This window comes from Marmota monax, unplaced genomic scaffold (genome assembly GCF_021218885.2).
Source record: "Marmota monax isolate L192 unplaced genomic scaffold, Marmota_monax_Labrador192_F-V1.1 WCK01_AAM20220418_F8-fsc00024, whole genome shotgun sequence".
NCBI lineage: Eukaryota > Metazoa > Chordata > Mammalia > Rodentia > Sciuridae > Marmota > Marmota monax.
The window spans coordinates 9,090,054-9,106,667 of NW_026695224.1; the positions used below are offsets into that span (position 1 = coordinate 9,090,054).

The 16,614-nt window shown below is 39.2% G+C and overlaps 1 protein-coding gene across 2 annotated transcripts in view; it reads left to right on the forward strand.

Annotated features, from left to right (window-relative positions):
• Nucleotides 1–3,925: 3,925 nt before the first annotated feature.
• Lpcat2 (lysophosphatidylcholine acyltransferase 2) overlaps nt 3,926–16,614 on the forward strand; it is a 60,707-nt gene continuing 48,018 nt past the window's right edge. The window contains exons 1-4 of one of the 2 annotated variants that reach the window (XM_046434918.2): nt 3,926–4,180; nt 10,661–10,800; nt 14,097–14,329; nt 15,723–15,835. In XM_046434918.2, coding sequence (XP_046290874.1) covers nt 4,010–4,180; nt 10,661–10,800; nt 14,097–14,329; nt 15,723–15,835 — 657 coding nt within the window. In that variant the 5' untranslated portion in view covers nt 3,926–4,009. The remainder of the gene's footprint in view (nt 4,181–10,660; nt 10,801–14,096; nt 14,330–15,722; nt 15,836–16,614) is intronic. The other variant, XM_046434919.2, reaches the window with a different exon arrangement.

Here is a 16,614-nt window from a genome sequence, read left to right on the forward strand (position 1 = left end):
GTGCTCAGGACAGCTCGGGGGTGACCTCAGTGGACCGAAAGTGATCTTTTCTTTTATCAAAGCCTGCCTACTGATTTGTGTTCTTGATCGCCCCGAACAGACACACTTTCTGCAGGTATCTGACTAAAGAGCCCCAGCATATGCTGCCATTGAAGGTATTAGGAAGTCCTACTTGAAGACCACCTAGCCTGGGAAGCTTACATCATAGCTCTCATACACTGCTAATCAGGATCTCTGTTACACTGAGAGAAATTTCAGCTGATCCTCAACATGCCACTTCTTGAGTGGTTTTCTATGTACATTACACCTGATTTAATCCTTACTATAATCCTATGGGGGCAGGAATTAATCCCTTTGATGAGGCAAGGAGCTCAGAGAGGTTAAGTGACTAACTCAAGGCTGCACAGCTCTCTGATAGGGTTAGATGATTCTGAGATTCAGAGGTGGATACATTTAGAGGAGGAGCTATACCAATGCCCACATTGATTTTTTTCCTGGTTCCCGGCCTGCTGCAAGCAGAGTTTATCAGTAGGGATAAGTGTTTTTTTTTTTTTTTTTAATTTGTCTTAATTAGTTATACATGACAGTAGAATGCATTTATGCACTTTGATATATCATACATAGATGGGATATAATTTCTCATTTTTCTGAGTGTACATGTAGTGGAATCACATTGGTCATGTAGTCACATAATTACATACAGTAATAATGTCTGTTTCATTCTACTACCTTTCCTATCCCCACATCCTCTCCCCTCCCCTCCCTTCACTTCCCTCTACCTAATCTAAGGTAACTCTATTCTTCTCTAGTGCCCCATCCCCCTTGTTGTGTATTAGCATCTGCATATTGGAGAAAACATTCGGCCTTTGGTTTTTTGGGATTGGCTTATTTCACTTAGCATTATAGTCTCCAACTCCATCCATTTACTGGCAAATGCCATAATTCCATTCTCCTCTAAAGCTGAGTAATATTCCACTGAATATATATATCACATTTTCTTTATCCATTCATCTATTGAAAGACACTAGGTTGGTTCCAATGTTTGGCTATTGTGAATTGAGCTTCTATAAACATTGACGTGGATGCATTACTGTAGTATGCTGATTTTAAGTCCTTTGGGTATAAGCCGAGGCATGGAATAGCTGGGTCAAATGGTGGTTCCATTCCAAGTTTTCTGAGGAATCTCCATACTGCTTTCCATAGGGGTTGCACCAAATTGCAGCCCCATCAGCAATGTATGAGTGTGCCTTTTCCCCCATGTCCTTGCCAACATTTATTGTTGCCTATATTCTTGATGATTGCCATTCTGACTGGATTGAGATGAAATTTTAGTGTAGTTTTGATTTGCATTGTTCTAATTGCCAGACATGTTGAACCTTTTTCTTATTATATTTGTCAACTGATTGTATTTCTTCTGTGAAGTGTCTGTTCAATTCCTTAGCCTATTTATTGATTGGGATATTTATTTTTTTGGTGTTAAGTTTTTTTTTTTTTGGTTCTTTATATATCCTAGTGATTAATGCTTTATCAGAGGTGCATGTGGTAAAGATTTTCTCCTAATCTGTAGGCCCTCTTCTCACATTATTGATTGTTTGCTTTGCTGAGAAGAAGCTTTTTCGTTTGAATCCATCCCATTTATTAATCCTTGATTTTACTTCTTGTGTTTTAGGGGTCTTGTTAAGGAAGTTAGATCCTAACTTCACCTACATGGTGAAGATTTGGGCCTATTTTTTCTTCTATTAGGCACAGGGTCTCTGTTCTAGTACATAAGTCTTTGATCTACTTTGAGTTGATTTTTGTGCAGGGTGAGAGAGAGAGGTTTAATTTCATTTTGCTACATATGAATTTCCAGTTTTGCCAGCACCATTTGTTGAAGAGACTATCTTTTCTCCAGTGAATGTTTTTGGCACCTTTGTCTAGTATGAGATAACCGTATCTATGTGGGTTATTCTCTGTGTCCCCTATTCTGTCCCATTTGTCTATAAGTTCATTTTGCTGCCAATACCATGCTGTTTTTGTTTCTATAGCTCTCAGCCAAGTTCTATAAGACTTTCAAAGAAGAATTAACACCAGTGCACCTCAAAGTATTCCATAAAATAGAAAAGGAGGGAACCCTTCCAACTTATTCTATGAGGCTAATATCACTCTGATACCAAAACCAGACAAAGACACATCAAGGAAAGAAAACTGCAGACCAGTATTCCTGATGAACATAGATGCAAAAAATCTCAATAAAATTCTGGCAAATCAAATACAAAAACATATCAAAAAGATAGTGCACCATGATCAAGTGGGATTCATCCCAGGGATGCAGGGTTGGTTCAACATATGGAAATCAATAAATGTAATTCATCACATTAATAGATGTAAAAACAAGAATCATATCTTCATCTCAATAGATGCAGAAAAAGCATTTAACAAAATACAGTACACTTTCATGTTTAAAACACTAGAAAAACTAGGAGTAGTAGGAACAGACCTCAACATTGTAAAAGCTATTTATGCTAACCCCAAGGCCAGCATCATTCTAAATGGAGAAAAATTGAAAGCATTCCCTCTAAAAACTGGAACAAGGCAAGGATGTCCTTTTTCACCACTTCTATTCAACATCACCCTTGAAACTCTAGCCAGAGCATTTAGACAGAAGAGAGAAATTAAAGGAATACAAATAGGTAAAGAAGAACTCAAACTATCACTATTTGCTGATGACATGATTCAATATCTAGAAGACCCAAAAAATTCCACCAGAAAACTTCTAGAACTAATAAGTGAATTCAGCAAAGAAAGAGCAGGATATAAAATCAACAGCTATAAATCAAATGCATTCCTATATATTAGTAATGAATCCACTGAAAGAGATATCAGAAAAACTACCCGAATCCACAATAGCCTCAAATAAAATAAAATACCTGGGAATCAATCTAATAAAAGAGGTGAAAGACCTCTACAATGAAAACTACAGAACCCTAAAGAAAGAAATTGAAGAAAACCTCAGAAGGTGAAAAGATCTCCCATGTTCCTGGATAGGCAGAATTAATATTGTCAAAGTGGCCCTACTCCCAAAAGCATTATACATATTTAATGCAATTTCTATTAAAATGCCAATGACATTCTTCATAGAAATAGAAAAACCAATCATGAAATTTATCTGGAAAAATAAGAGACCCAGAAGAGCCATCTTCATTCTTTCACTCTAGGCGCTCGGAGATCAATCCATTGGTCTCAGGTCCTGGAACAACCCCTGTGTCCCCTGGCCCTCACCCATCAAGGCCCAGACAGGCCCCTGTACTTCCTCAGGTCGAAATGGAGCCACGCCCAAATCGTTCCCTTTTTCTCAGTCAGGTTCCTCATCTACTGTGGAAGTCAACTTGTTTTTGCCTTTTCTAGTAGCAGCCCCGTTACATCCTCTGGGGAACCATTCCCCAGTCATCCCATAAGATTTATGAGGAGCATTTTCCATCCCTGGTACGAATGTCTATATTAGCCTACAAACTTGGAACTCAAACTGGTTTACACAAGAGCAAAGCACCCTAGTGATTTCAATTCACTTGCGGGAACAGCCCAGGGGAAGGTGTTGCTCCTAGCCTTGTTGGATTTACAGGAGGCAGTAAGGATCATGAACACAGCTCATGGCCAGAACAGTAAGACAAAGTGAAACCCCAGATTTGCCTGACCCTAAAGCAGAGAACTCCGCCTAAAGTGTCGTCCCTGGTTGGAGCATTAAGGTTACAAAGCTACCCTTCACCGTCATCTTGTTGAAAGAAAGCAGTCATCTCCGAGGGGGCGGGGCTAGATTACTGAGGAGGAGGAGCCAGGTACCTAAGGGAGGCGGGGCCACAGCCCAGAGGCGGGGCAGCCGGCGCCTAGGTAATTTTGGCGCGTGCGCAGAGGGCCCGGAGCGGCGCCTCGGGCTGGGACTCCTGAGGGGCTGCAGCTGGGTCTGGGCTGGGGCGCTGGCCTGCGCGCTCGGCTTCCTTCGCTGCGCTCGGGTGCCACGCCCAGCTCGGCCATGAACCGGTGCTCCGAGGCGGCGGCGGTGGCGGCCACCGTGCCAGGCTCGGGCGTCGGGGCCGCAGAGCATCGGCCGCCCATGGTGCCTCGCCAGGCGTCCTTCATCCCGCCGCCGGTGCCCAACCCCTTCGTGCAGCAGACGGGGCTCGGCACGGCCAGGCTGCTGCAGGTGAGCGGCGGGGCGCGGGTGACCGAGGGGGGCGGCCTGCGGGAAAGGGGGCAGTCCCCCGGGGGCGTCCGAGGGCCGCGGGTCTGGGGGTGGAGGACGCTGCGGGCGGGAGAAGCGCAGGTGCGGAGGAGGCAGGTCTGAGAGGAGCCTCTGGAGGCCAAGAGGCTGAGCGGGCGGAGACCCACCTTGCCCGAGCTGGGCGATCCGGCTGGATTGGACGTGAGGGAGGTGGTGGAGGCAGACCTACCTCTGGAGAGTGGGCTTGGGGAAGGGTTTTTTTTTTTTCCTTTTGCCTTGGGATGAGTAAGGAGGGAGAAGGCTGGGAGTTAGAACAGGTAAGGCTGGAATGATCTAGCTGAGCTGGGACATCCTGGCTAGAAATTCAGAATCGAGAAAGAGGGGTGACTTATTAGACGTATCCGTTTAGGGCGTTTGAGGGTTTCCCATCTTCCATCAGCTTTCACCCAAACATTTTTCCTAGATTCCAGGATGAGGGGGAGCCACTGTTAAAAGTAGCTGTTCCCACAAAGGAAATTTGCTTTCCTTCCCTTATCTGATAAAGGACTGCTTTTACGCAGTCTCGCTTTTTGGACTTCCTCTTGATGAAATTATTGATTGAAGAATAAGATAGACTCTACAAGATATACTTGTCCTGTGTGTCCTGCAGGGGAATAATTTTTTAATTTTTATTTTCTTTCCCTGTCTGTCTCACAGATTTCATTATTTTGGATTGAAGGAGTGTAATTTTGAATTCTTTTTGTATGCACAGCTGAGACTATTGTGCTGTCCTGTGAGGGCAGGTTTAGTGCTGAGCTAAGCAGTATCGGATGGTAGGATAATGGGAGGTAGATGTCTGGTTGAAAAGAGTATGAGAAAGGAAGAGAAAGGAAGGGTCGTGGTAATACCTCCTTGTAAAGAAACTAGTTTGAAAGTTGATCTGTGTCTTTAAATGGACAGATGTTCCCTTGGTAGCTTGACATGACTGCAGCACTTCTAAATACTTTGACCATTCAGATTAAATTTAGTCAGATCAGTCATGTGTAAATGGAAAGTATGTTCACCTATTGGCTTCGTATTTTGGAACAAGGTTCAATGTGGCGTACTTATAAATATTTGTATTGCACCTACAGTAGATTACTAATTTTGGTGTGTGTTGTTGTTGTTGTTGTTGTCTGTTTTTAATCACCTGGTCTGTGACTGTTTAGAATGGCTTTGAAAGGACTCTTATAAGAGCTGTGGTGGATTGGAGAGGCACTAGTCTTAGAAGACTTAGGCATTAATATTAGCAGTGTGACTTGGCCAAGTCACGTAATCTCCCTGAACTATTCATCTATTAAATTGAAATAATAAACCTCAAAGGAAGGTTAGAATTAAGTGAGATAGTGTATGCTGATCTTAATATTGATCATTATGCTATTAGTTGTCTATAAATTATATATATTATTAAAATTCGCTTAGATTGAATGAGTTGAACATGGTCTGATCATTAAATTTTTTAAATCTCTCTTGATGAATGATACCAAAGATGTTGGAATGGCTTGAATGTTCTGGGTAAAGATGAAAAAAAAAATTTTTTATTTTTATTTTATTTTATTTTTTTGGTGTGAGAGATTGAACCCGGAGACACTTAACCCCTGAGCCACATCCTTAGCCAGTAAAGAGTAATGGCTGAGAACAGTATTGTCTGTATTATTTATTTTAAAGGATGGACATACTTTCATTCAAGAATGACAAATTAATACTTAAGAGGATTTAGTCAGATTCAAATCAGACAATGAATGATGACTAGTGTCTTACTTAAGAACTGTTGTCACTTTTGGAACTCATTATAGGGCTTAATTTCATCCCTGGTCCATTTTTTGACTACTTAAGAGTTTGTTATTTTGTGGCATGGAAAAAAAGTAGCTTCCTTTTTATGTCCTCAGTTGAGAGCAGAATTGAAATGAGCTTTTGGTTGTAATTTGGGGGCCATTCATTCAGACCAAAAATATTTGTTGAATGCCTCTACTAGGTGTAGTGCTAATATCTGAGGATAGAGCAGTGAGCTACAGAAATACGGCCTGCTCATCTAACGCTTATGTTTCACTGAGAAAGTTAAAAAACAAGTACAAAATATATAATTCCATGTGTTAGTGCAATAAAGGCCAAACAAGATCTCTCCTAGTAATAGTTCTGGAGCTCCTCCATGTCTTGTTTATTCATAATTTATCTTACAGAAAATAGAATGATAGCTAAGTTTTACTGTATTCATAAGTCAGTTTTTCAGGTGAAGAAATTTAACAGGGTTAGTTCTGGTCCCAGGGATGGTGGAGTACTAGTAGCTTAAACTGAACAAATCTTCTCATAGATTACAATGATTAGTCCTATAAGAAACTATATGAAGGTACTCTGGAGAAAAAAAAAAAAGACAGAAACTGGAGGAGATTTGTTCCTATACTGTGTGAAATTTCCCTGTGTCCCCTCTTTTTTTCCCCAGGGTTCTCTCTTGATACCATGGGAGGGATTGGTAGAAAGCTTCAGTCTTATTGGTCTTTTGTGCAAGAGGACAGAGAACAGAGTTCATGGCAGTCAGAGCGACTAGAAATTGAGGAAGGAAGTACCAGAAAGGAGGAAGCTAGAGAGGAAGGAGCCCCTTAATTGGCATGTAAATTCCTCCTACATTCTCAGCAGATCCCTAAACTGTATTTGCACAAGAGCCTTCAGGGATTCTGGAAGGAAGGAAAAACTAGAAGGATAAAGAAGCTGATCACACATGCTAACCATGCCTCCCCTGTGGTGGTTACAGGGAAAAGAATAAGGTTGGGACTCCATCAGAAAACCATTCCCAGAGAAATGTCATCATCTGCCCTGGCTGGTGGCTGCCTGCATGACTACATTTGCAAGGCTTCTTTGGACCTGCAGTGGGGCTCATCCAGCACAGCCTTTTCTCAGTGTGTTTTGAAAAACGATCAGAGGCACTTGTTTAACATTACAGCTGCCCACATATTTAGACATTGAACTGAACACTTTAAAAGAGTTCCTGGGTCAAAAAAGAAATCACCAGTGAAAATTTTAAAATGTTTTAAACTAAATAGAAAATGAAAATCCAAAATACCAAAATTATGGGATTCAGGGAAAGCAATGTATAGAGGTAAATGAACAGATTTAAATACTTAAATAACAGTTTTAAAAGTAGTGATTTTAAGTTCTCACTTCCAGAAGCTAGAAGGATGATAAATTACACAAGAAGTAACTCAAAGCAAGAACATGAATACAAGAGATGAAATTGAAAGCAAACCACAAAGAAAGTCAACTAATTCAAACGTTTGGTTGGTATACTAATAAAATAGAATAAGTTAAGAAAATTGTTATATCCCCACCAAGACTGATAAATGAGAAAATACAAATTACCAGTATCAGGAATGAAAAAAACATATTTCGTTACAGATTAAATGACTATTAAGAGATTATTATCAAAACTTGAAACATGTAGGAAAGGACAAGAATCCATCCAGTACAACAAAATGAATAGAAGAACTAGAAAATGTGACTAGATCTTTATGAAAGAATTTGAATTGCACACACACATTTAAAGAAAACTCCTTGCCAAGATTATTTCACTTTATAAATTCTGTCAGACTTTTAAGAGCACAATAAAACACTTACACAAGTTCTTTCAGAAAGTAGAGAAGGGTGGAATACTTCCCAACAAGTTTTATGTGGTTAGCATCACCTCAATACCAAAATCTGAAAAAGATATTACAAGAAAAGAAAATTATAGACCAATATCTCTCATGGTTTTAGATATAAGATCTCTTAACAAAATGTCATCAGGTCAAATACAACAATATTTGGGAAGTATAATATATCACATATATTCCAAGTTTGATTTGTCTCAGTAATCCAAGGTTAATTTAACATACCAAAATTTCAATTTCAGTGTAATTTACCTTGTTAGCAGAATATATAGTAAAAATCTATGATCTTCTCAGATACAGAAATTTTGTTGCTCACTTGATAAAATTCAACACCCACTGATGATAATAAAAAAATGTTCTCAATAAAGGAGGAATAAAAGGAAACTTTTAACTTGATACAGGATATTTATGAAGTACTTCCTATTAATATAATGTTTTCCCCAAAGGTTGGGAACAAGGCAATTATCTTGTTCACCATTTCTATTCAGCACTGAACTAGGGGTGCTAGTCAGTGCAATAAGACAAGAAAAAGTAAAGAAAGCATAGACCAGAAAGAAAAGTGTACACCTGTCTTTATTCAGAGATGAGCACATGGTTGTGTATAAAGAACTTTCTAAGGAATCTACAAAACAACTAACCACTAGAACTAATAAATCAAGTTGGCTAGGTCATAGGAAATAAGATCAGAACTTAAAATCAATTTTATGTCTATACCCCACGAGGATACAGTTGTAAAATGAAATTAAATAATCGCATGTATAATAACAATAACAATAATAAGAATAAAATGACCTTACATACTTAATGCTTTTAACCAAGACCTTGTAAGACTACTACACTGAAAACAACAAAATATTGCTGTTAGAAATTAATGAAGACTCATGTAAGTGGAAAAAATAAATCATGTTTATGAACCATCAGAACCAATGTTATTAAGAGGACAGTTCCTTCCAGATTTGTCTATAGATTTATTGAAATCCCAATAAATAGATTTGATTGTGTCTGGCAAGCTGATAAATTAATTCTGAAGTTTATGTGGAAGTGTAAAGGATCTAGAATACCTTACTCCCCAGAAAATGTTGAAGCAGAAAAAGTTGTATGTCACATACAACCTGATTTCAAGATTTATTTCAAAATAACACTAATTAGACAGTTGGGTGTCGACAGAAGGATAGATGAATGAATAGATTATATTCGTTCATACTCATAGGTCTATGCTCTTGATAAAACTCATATAGAGTTTAAAAGAGATGCCTTTTATTTTATGTAAATTGTCCCTTAACAAGTTGATTTTTCAAAAAACTACCAACAACAATGATTGGCCAGGATATACAGCAATGTAATTCTCACACACTGCCAGGGATACTTTAAAATGATACAACTACTTTGGAAAACTGTTAGTTCCTTATAACGTTAATTAACATCTATGGCTGAGCAATTCCACTCCTAGAAAACTGAAGACATATATTTACAGAAAGGCGTGTTTCAGAGTGTTCACAGTGGCTTTATCAGTGAACAGATCATCAAAGGGTTATACAGTGGGATAATACTCTGCAGTCCAAAAGAATGAATTACTGTTATGCAAAACAACACAGTTGAACCAAGAAATATGTTAAGTGGAGGGAGCATGCCATATAAGGTTACGTCACATGATTCCATTTGTGTGACATTCAAGAACACATCCGTCTAAGCAGTGGTGACAGAAATTCATCCTCTGTTGCCCAAGAGCATAGGCAGGGACTGGAAGAGGCACAAGCTGGCTTTCCAGAGTGGTAGTATGTTCCATGTGTTGACTTGGGTGGCAATTACATGAGTACATGCCGATCAAGATCAAGGTCACTGAATTACACAGTGAAGACCTGACCTTTTTCTTTTATGTATGTTTGAACCAGACATACACATGCACTCAAATAATTTGGCAGAGATCAGGTAACTAGAATACTTTTTGCATTTTTTATAAGTTATTTGATGACATAGAGCTAGTAGAGATAGAAAGAGGCACTGTTAGATAGTGTAATTTTTTATGTAAAAAAAAAGACAGTGCATTATACCTAAGGAGAATTTATTTCACTTGAAAGGCAATGTGGTATAAGCAAAGGCCACCAAACTGGGTTCAGATCCTGGTTCTGCCATTTACTAACTATATGATCTTATTAAGTAATTTAATTTAACCCTCTGTACCACTTCTGTCTTTGACATCAGATTGCAGTTAAATGAATTACTATGTGCCAGTGTTTACAGCCTGAACCTGTAGGAAGCATTCATGTATGATTTGCTGTTCTTATTTGCATTACTTATTTTTTCTTTTATTTTCTCCTCCTCCATCTCCTTATTGTTAGGGCCGGCAGGCATATTCAATAGCACACTCACTTTCTCGAACATACTCTGGTGCCTCCATTCACATTCTTCCTTCAACCTGTAGCTGTCAAATAACAGTTTCTCCCTCTTATCTTGCTAGTACTTGCAAGACCATTCAGCACCTCCTCCAGGAAGCTTTCCCTGACTGCCAAATCAGACACCCCTTTCTCTGTCCCCTCAGCCTCTCCATTCACTCTGGTCAGTGTACAGATCAAGCTCTCTTCAGGTTTTCATCACTCTTTCTTCAGTATGTGATTGGCTTTGTGAGGTCAAACGCCATGGCTTGTTCTTCTCTGTTTACATTCTAATGTGGGCAGCACAGTACCCAGATCATCTGTGGGTAGATGCATGAATAGCATTAAGCTTTCCTATTGCGTGTTTCAGCTCCATAGCAACATGTTAAAATGACGTCATTCGATCTGTTTTTATCCACTTTGACTTTCAGGCTTTCCTTCTTGGAATCATCCTGCTCCCACTTCGGGTCATTTTGATTGGATTGCTTTTCTTATTATCTTGGCCATTTGCCGCCGCCTTCATAGCTTGCTGTCCCGAGAAGCCGACTTACCCAGTGACCGACTGGAGACGGTAAGAAACACGTAGTCCAGATATCAGGTAGATCCAGATGACAAAAAATCACTGATGAGTATTTTTATTTAACTTACCCAAATTTAATAATTCATTTCTTTGATAAAACGGACCTTAATTTATGTAGAAATTACTGCCCAAACACATTTCTGTTAATCATCTGTTGACGTTATGATTTTCTTATGTTAAAAGACTTTGTTTTCTGAATTATTGCCAAAAATGATAATCCTAGTGGCACATGCTGTAATCCCAGTGGTTTGGGAGGCTGAGGCAGGAGGATTGCAAGTTTAAAGCTAGCCTCAGCAATTTACAAAGGCCCTAAGCTACTTAATGAAATCCTGTCTCTAAATAAAATGGGAAAAAAAGGGCCGGGGTGGTACTGGGGATGATGTGGCTCAGTGGTTAAGCGCTCCTGAGCTCAATCCCTGGTACAGAGAGAGAGAGAGAGAGAGAGAGAGAGAGAGAGAAAGAGATATCAATCCCCGTTTCTGATAGTCAATCAGTATACCTGCATATATTTCTTTATTTTTAATTTTTATACAGTGCTGAGGATCAAACCCAGTGCCTTACATGTGCAGGCGAGCACTCTACCACCTGAGCTACAACCCCAGCACCAGTATACCTGCAAATATTGCAACTGTAAAACAGTTTGCTATATTTTGCTTTTCCTATTTTCACAATTGATTTGGTCTCCCCACAGTAACAAAATGATTTCTGCAGGGACATATAAGTGTATCAATTATATTATTTTTCCTTAATTTCTTTAGTGATTATCATTAATACAGATTAATCATTAATGCAGTCTAACTCTTCCAGATGTTAACATTTTATGTTAGACTTCCTTTCTGCCACAGTTAGGTTGGCATCAAGAACAGACTAATCCTAATGAATGAAGCTGCTGATGAACGTTCATTCGGGTTGGGCAGAGCCAAATGGTCGCCACCTGTGTGTCATCAACGTGGGGCTTCCTGATGTGGATTCCACATCCATAGATCTGTTTTAGGACACTAGTGAACTCTCTTGAAATTTTGTACCGATTTTCCGTCCCCATCACACAAGGATATGTTCCTTAATCCAAATCTCAAATGTGGATACGTCCTCCAAAAATTTTGAGAAATACTGTTCTAGAAACTTTTAAGGATGTGCAGTTTTCTGTTCAGTGCATGTTCTAGTGAACTAATGTCAATATCAAACATGAGGCTGGTTTGAAGTGGAGATGAACCCCGTGCTGGCAGATCATGATGCTCTGTGTCATAACTCAAGACAACACTTCAAGGGACGTTTTTCATGATTCTCCAATTTTTTTCAGATTATCTTTTTGGTTTCTATTGTTTCTATTCTTATGTAAGCCTAGGAGGATGGGAGAAGTAGCCTTCAGAATCCAAAAAATAAATATAATAAATAGTAGAAAATAAAGTTTTACCTTTCTCTGTGAAAATAGTTATCACTAACTCCTCTCAAAGTCTGTGGCCTCAAACTTTAATGTTTAAAACATTTAAATGTCAGTGTCTAATGGCTCTGAATAGGGGATACTTGGAAATGTTTGAAAGTTGGTGAAGGGGTGCACTTCATACCCATTATGAATAGAGATTTCCTGTCCAAACTAAAGGGGAAGAGGAGAGCTGTGTTATTTCCGGAGCTCTTTGGAAAAGTACTTTGGTTTTCTGTGTCTCACTTTTTGCTAAGAAATAAAAGTCACAGACTTCCCCAGAGGCTAGCTGCTGATAATTCCTCTGTATTATTACCAGAAAGTTGACGTAGGTCAGAAGCCCATTTTTGATTGCTCTCCTTAGATACCTTGCGAGCAGTATGTAGTCACCCCTCCACATCTGCAGACTCAACCAACTGTGGATCAAAGATATCGGAAATATACATCTGTACTGAACAAGTGCAGACTCTTTTGCTTGCTATTATTCCCTATACAATGCAGTTTACTACCTATTTACGTAGCAATTACATGAATTAGATCTTATAAATAGGCTGAGGCAATTTAAAATCAAGGTTATACGCAGGTATCATTATATACCATATTATTTAAAAGGCATGAGCATTTGAAGACTTTTTATCCACAAGGGTTGCCCATGGATACCAAGGGACAACTGTGCATATTTTATTTTACTTATCATGAAAAGCTGTATACTTAATTCATTTATGAAAATCTCCAGTCTGTGTTTGTGCTCCTGGGAATCTGCTTGGGTTTCCTCCTCCGGCAAGCTTATCAAGTCAGAGATTTCTTTTACCTGTCTTGGGTGTCCACCATGGGCCCAGGCAGGATTTTAATGAATGAATTAGTCTCCCGTGGCAGAATCTTTTTAAAAAGTAAACAACTAGATTTCTGGAATCCCTTAGGTGCTTCTCTGGTCCATGGAAGTAAGATGGTAAATTCATTTCTGAAGTTGTTTTCAAGATACAAATTTATTTCCTGAAGCATGGGGGTTGCTGGGGAGCAAAGCCAGGGCCTTCAGGCACTTCAGCAAGCACTCTGTCATGAGCTATGTCCCCAACCCCTACTTCTGAAGATTCGTGATGATGTCAAAGGGCTAAGCAATGCAGATGAGATTTGCTTCTAAAAATTATTCCTAAAGTAATTCTGAGGACAAATTCAGGTGAAGGGTCTAAAAGTGTTGAGGAGATAGCAGCATTTTCATGACACAAATAGAGATTCCTAAGTTGGCTACTTTTGAAGGGCAGTACTGATTTGGTTATCTCAGTGGGGAACATGTGTTAATTAAAAATAAATTTTATTTATTTTTTTTGTAGTAGGGATTAAACCCAGGTATACTTTACCACTGAGATACTTCCTCAGTTTTTAATTTTTTTTTTTTTTAATTTTGAGACAGGATCTCATGAAGTTTCTTAGGGTCTAGGTAAGTTTCTGAGGCTAACTTCCAACTTATGTTCCTCCTGCCTCAGCCTCCCAAGACGCTGGGATTACAGTTCTGTGTTGCCTCACCCAGCTAAAATGCATTTTTATCACTTTATAGTCACAGAGTAATGGAGACATTTAATAGCTACATATCCTGGGGAAAATTACTTCTCCATGCCTCACTATTGTCACCTGTAAAATTGGGATAGTAACAAATAATACCTACTTTTCAATAGATTAGGCCAAGAATAGTGACTGGCACCTACAGTAAGCAGTTCCCTGTAAGTGTTAGCTATTCATCTCCCGAGCTTATATTTTAAAATGCAATTCTTTGACACGTTTTTTTTTTTCTTGTATTTTAGAGTGAAGCCATGCTGCTTAACTTCGATCAGCAAAGCTAATTATGTCTTTTCTGCATTTATTTTCAAAGGACAGTTACTCACTTGGTTTTGAGATATCTGGGTTACGCCCTCTACTTTTCCATGGGATTTAAAGTGAGTGTGAAAGGAAAGGCTGCGAGCGCTTTGGAAGCACCCATTTTTGTTGTCGCCCCTCATTCGTCCTTCTTTGATGGGATTGCCTGTATTGTGTCTGGACTGCCTTCGTTGGTGTCTCGGTATGAAACTGTCCAGATCCCTATGATTGGCAGTAAGTACTTGAAAGGTAACAGATGAAATATTTTCATGCTTATGCTTGAAATTAAAATAATCATATTGGGAGTTTTTTGATAAATTTTTTTAAAAAATTTTAAAATATTTCAACATATTTCTTCTTATAATTAGGTCCTATATGGAAAGAATGAATTTATGAAAAAAGGCTAGACTTTATTAATCTATAGCCTCATCATTCTTTTTAATACCTATTTTTATTATCATATCATCCTGTCTTGTTCTTATTTATGGCTGGGGAAGACCAGTGTTCAAATACTGGACATGCTGATTCTTGTTTTTTGTTTTGTTTCATTTAGTTAGTTATTTATTTTTAGAGAGAATTGAACCAATGCACAGTTTACGTGCTTTTTCATGAATTTCTGTTCAGGGTGTTAGGCTGATAGGCATACGGAGTCTTTTCTCCAAACTCTTGTTTTCTTCCTGGTTACCCTGGGCGTCTCCTTGAGGTACCTCTGAAAATCATGGTGAGGAACAGTCAGCGCTTCCTGCCGTAAGAAATAATGAAGCAAGTGTAGTGTTTTTCCCATCAGATACTTTGGTCCCTCTCTAAGGAATCAGTCTCCAAGTCACATCTCCCAGTTGTCCAGGATTCTCTCTCAGGTGACAAGGGAGAGGGGGTGAAGGTGGCCCCTGTGCTCTGCAGAAGTGGTAGCAGTCCTAGAAGCTGTGTCCTTCAGCGCAGGCACTTTGTTTCTTGACTGTAACCACCGGCTTTATGTAATGTGTTTTTATCTTCCTGGAAAGTGTGTAGCAATAAGCTTTTGCTAAATGGAGGCTTATTTTGCGTGTGGTTGGAAGCTGTCGAGAACACTTGACTTTTTGAAAATTTCAGTAAAATGTGTAAAGTTGCCTTCTACTTATGTGCACTGTAAATTTAGATAATCATTTTTCAAAATATTCCTAAAATTCAACACGACAATCTTGAATATTCCAAAGGTTTAATGTCTGTCGAGGCAGAAGACCATTGGGGAGAAAAATTGTATTTGCCTCTTTTCATATTATCCGCTCTCCACATACTTCTGTTACATTAATGAAATCTGTAAAAAAAAAAATTTTTTTTGTAGTTGTAGATGGGCAGAATACCTTTATTTTACTTATTTATTTTTATGGGGTGCTGAGAATTGAACCCAGTGCCTCACACCTGCTAGGCAAGTGCTCTGCCACTGAGCCACAACCCCAGCCCATGAGATCTTTTTAGATATAACTGTCCACCTCTCTTTTTGAAATTAGAAACTAAGTTCTAATAAACTTTGCAGTATTTTTTAGTTTTTTCTTTGCTGTCATTTTAGTTTTCCATAAAATTTGTCTTATGTTTTATCCTATACTATTGCTATGCTGGCTTTAGTCAAAAAAACGCTTGGTTGGATTTTTTCTTCATCTTAAAGGTCTCTTACGGGCCGTGCAGCCAGTGTTGGTGTCCCGTGTGGATCCGGATTCCCGAAAGAACACAATAAATGAAATAATAAAGCGAGCGACCTCCGGAGGGGAATGGCCCCAGGTAAAAGGCAGCCATATTGAGTTGACTCCCCATCTGTAGACTTTCTTGTGTGGATCCACAGGTGCTAACATCTGTGGACACCTACACCAGGTGTCTTCAGCACGATGGATGCAGAGTGAATGAACTAGTGAGTAATCAGAAGTCCGCCTCTGCGTGAGCTCCTTCATGGACTTCACTGTGTTATCCTTGTTATCTGCCAGACTCTTCAGCCAATTTTTACTTCCCCATCATAAAACATGATTTTTCTATCTCTGAATTTAATCCCCATGAATTAATATGACTATATCGTATAATTTAGTGTATGAAATTCCAAAGCCCCATTATATTCAACAGTATGTTGGGTTCACTGAAAAAATGGTGCAGATCTTTCATCTTTTCTTTTTTGGGGTACTAGGAATTGAATTCAGGGGCACTCAACCACTGAGCCACATTCCCAGCCCTGTTTTGTATTTTATTTAGAGACAGGGTCTCACTGAGTTGCTGAGTGCCTCACTTTTACTGAGGCTGGCAGCCTCCAGAGCCACTGGGATTACAGGTGTGCACCTCTGCGCCCCGCCAGCTCTTTCATCTTTTCTGAAGTATATTTAGGTGGTGCTTCTCAGTTCAGAGGTGTCTCAAAATCACCCATAAGGCTTGGTCAGCCTCACCATCTCTGCAGCCTTTCCTCACAGTGCTGGCTGAGGATTAGGGAGGGCAGTATTTGTTGCATGGTAATGTCCCTTGATCTTTGTGCAGATGACAACAGATGACCTCTAGCACACTGATGGTCCTGCAGAGGA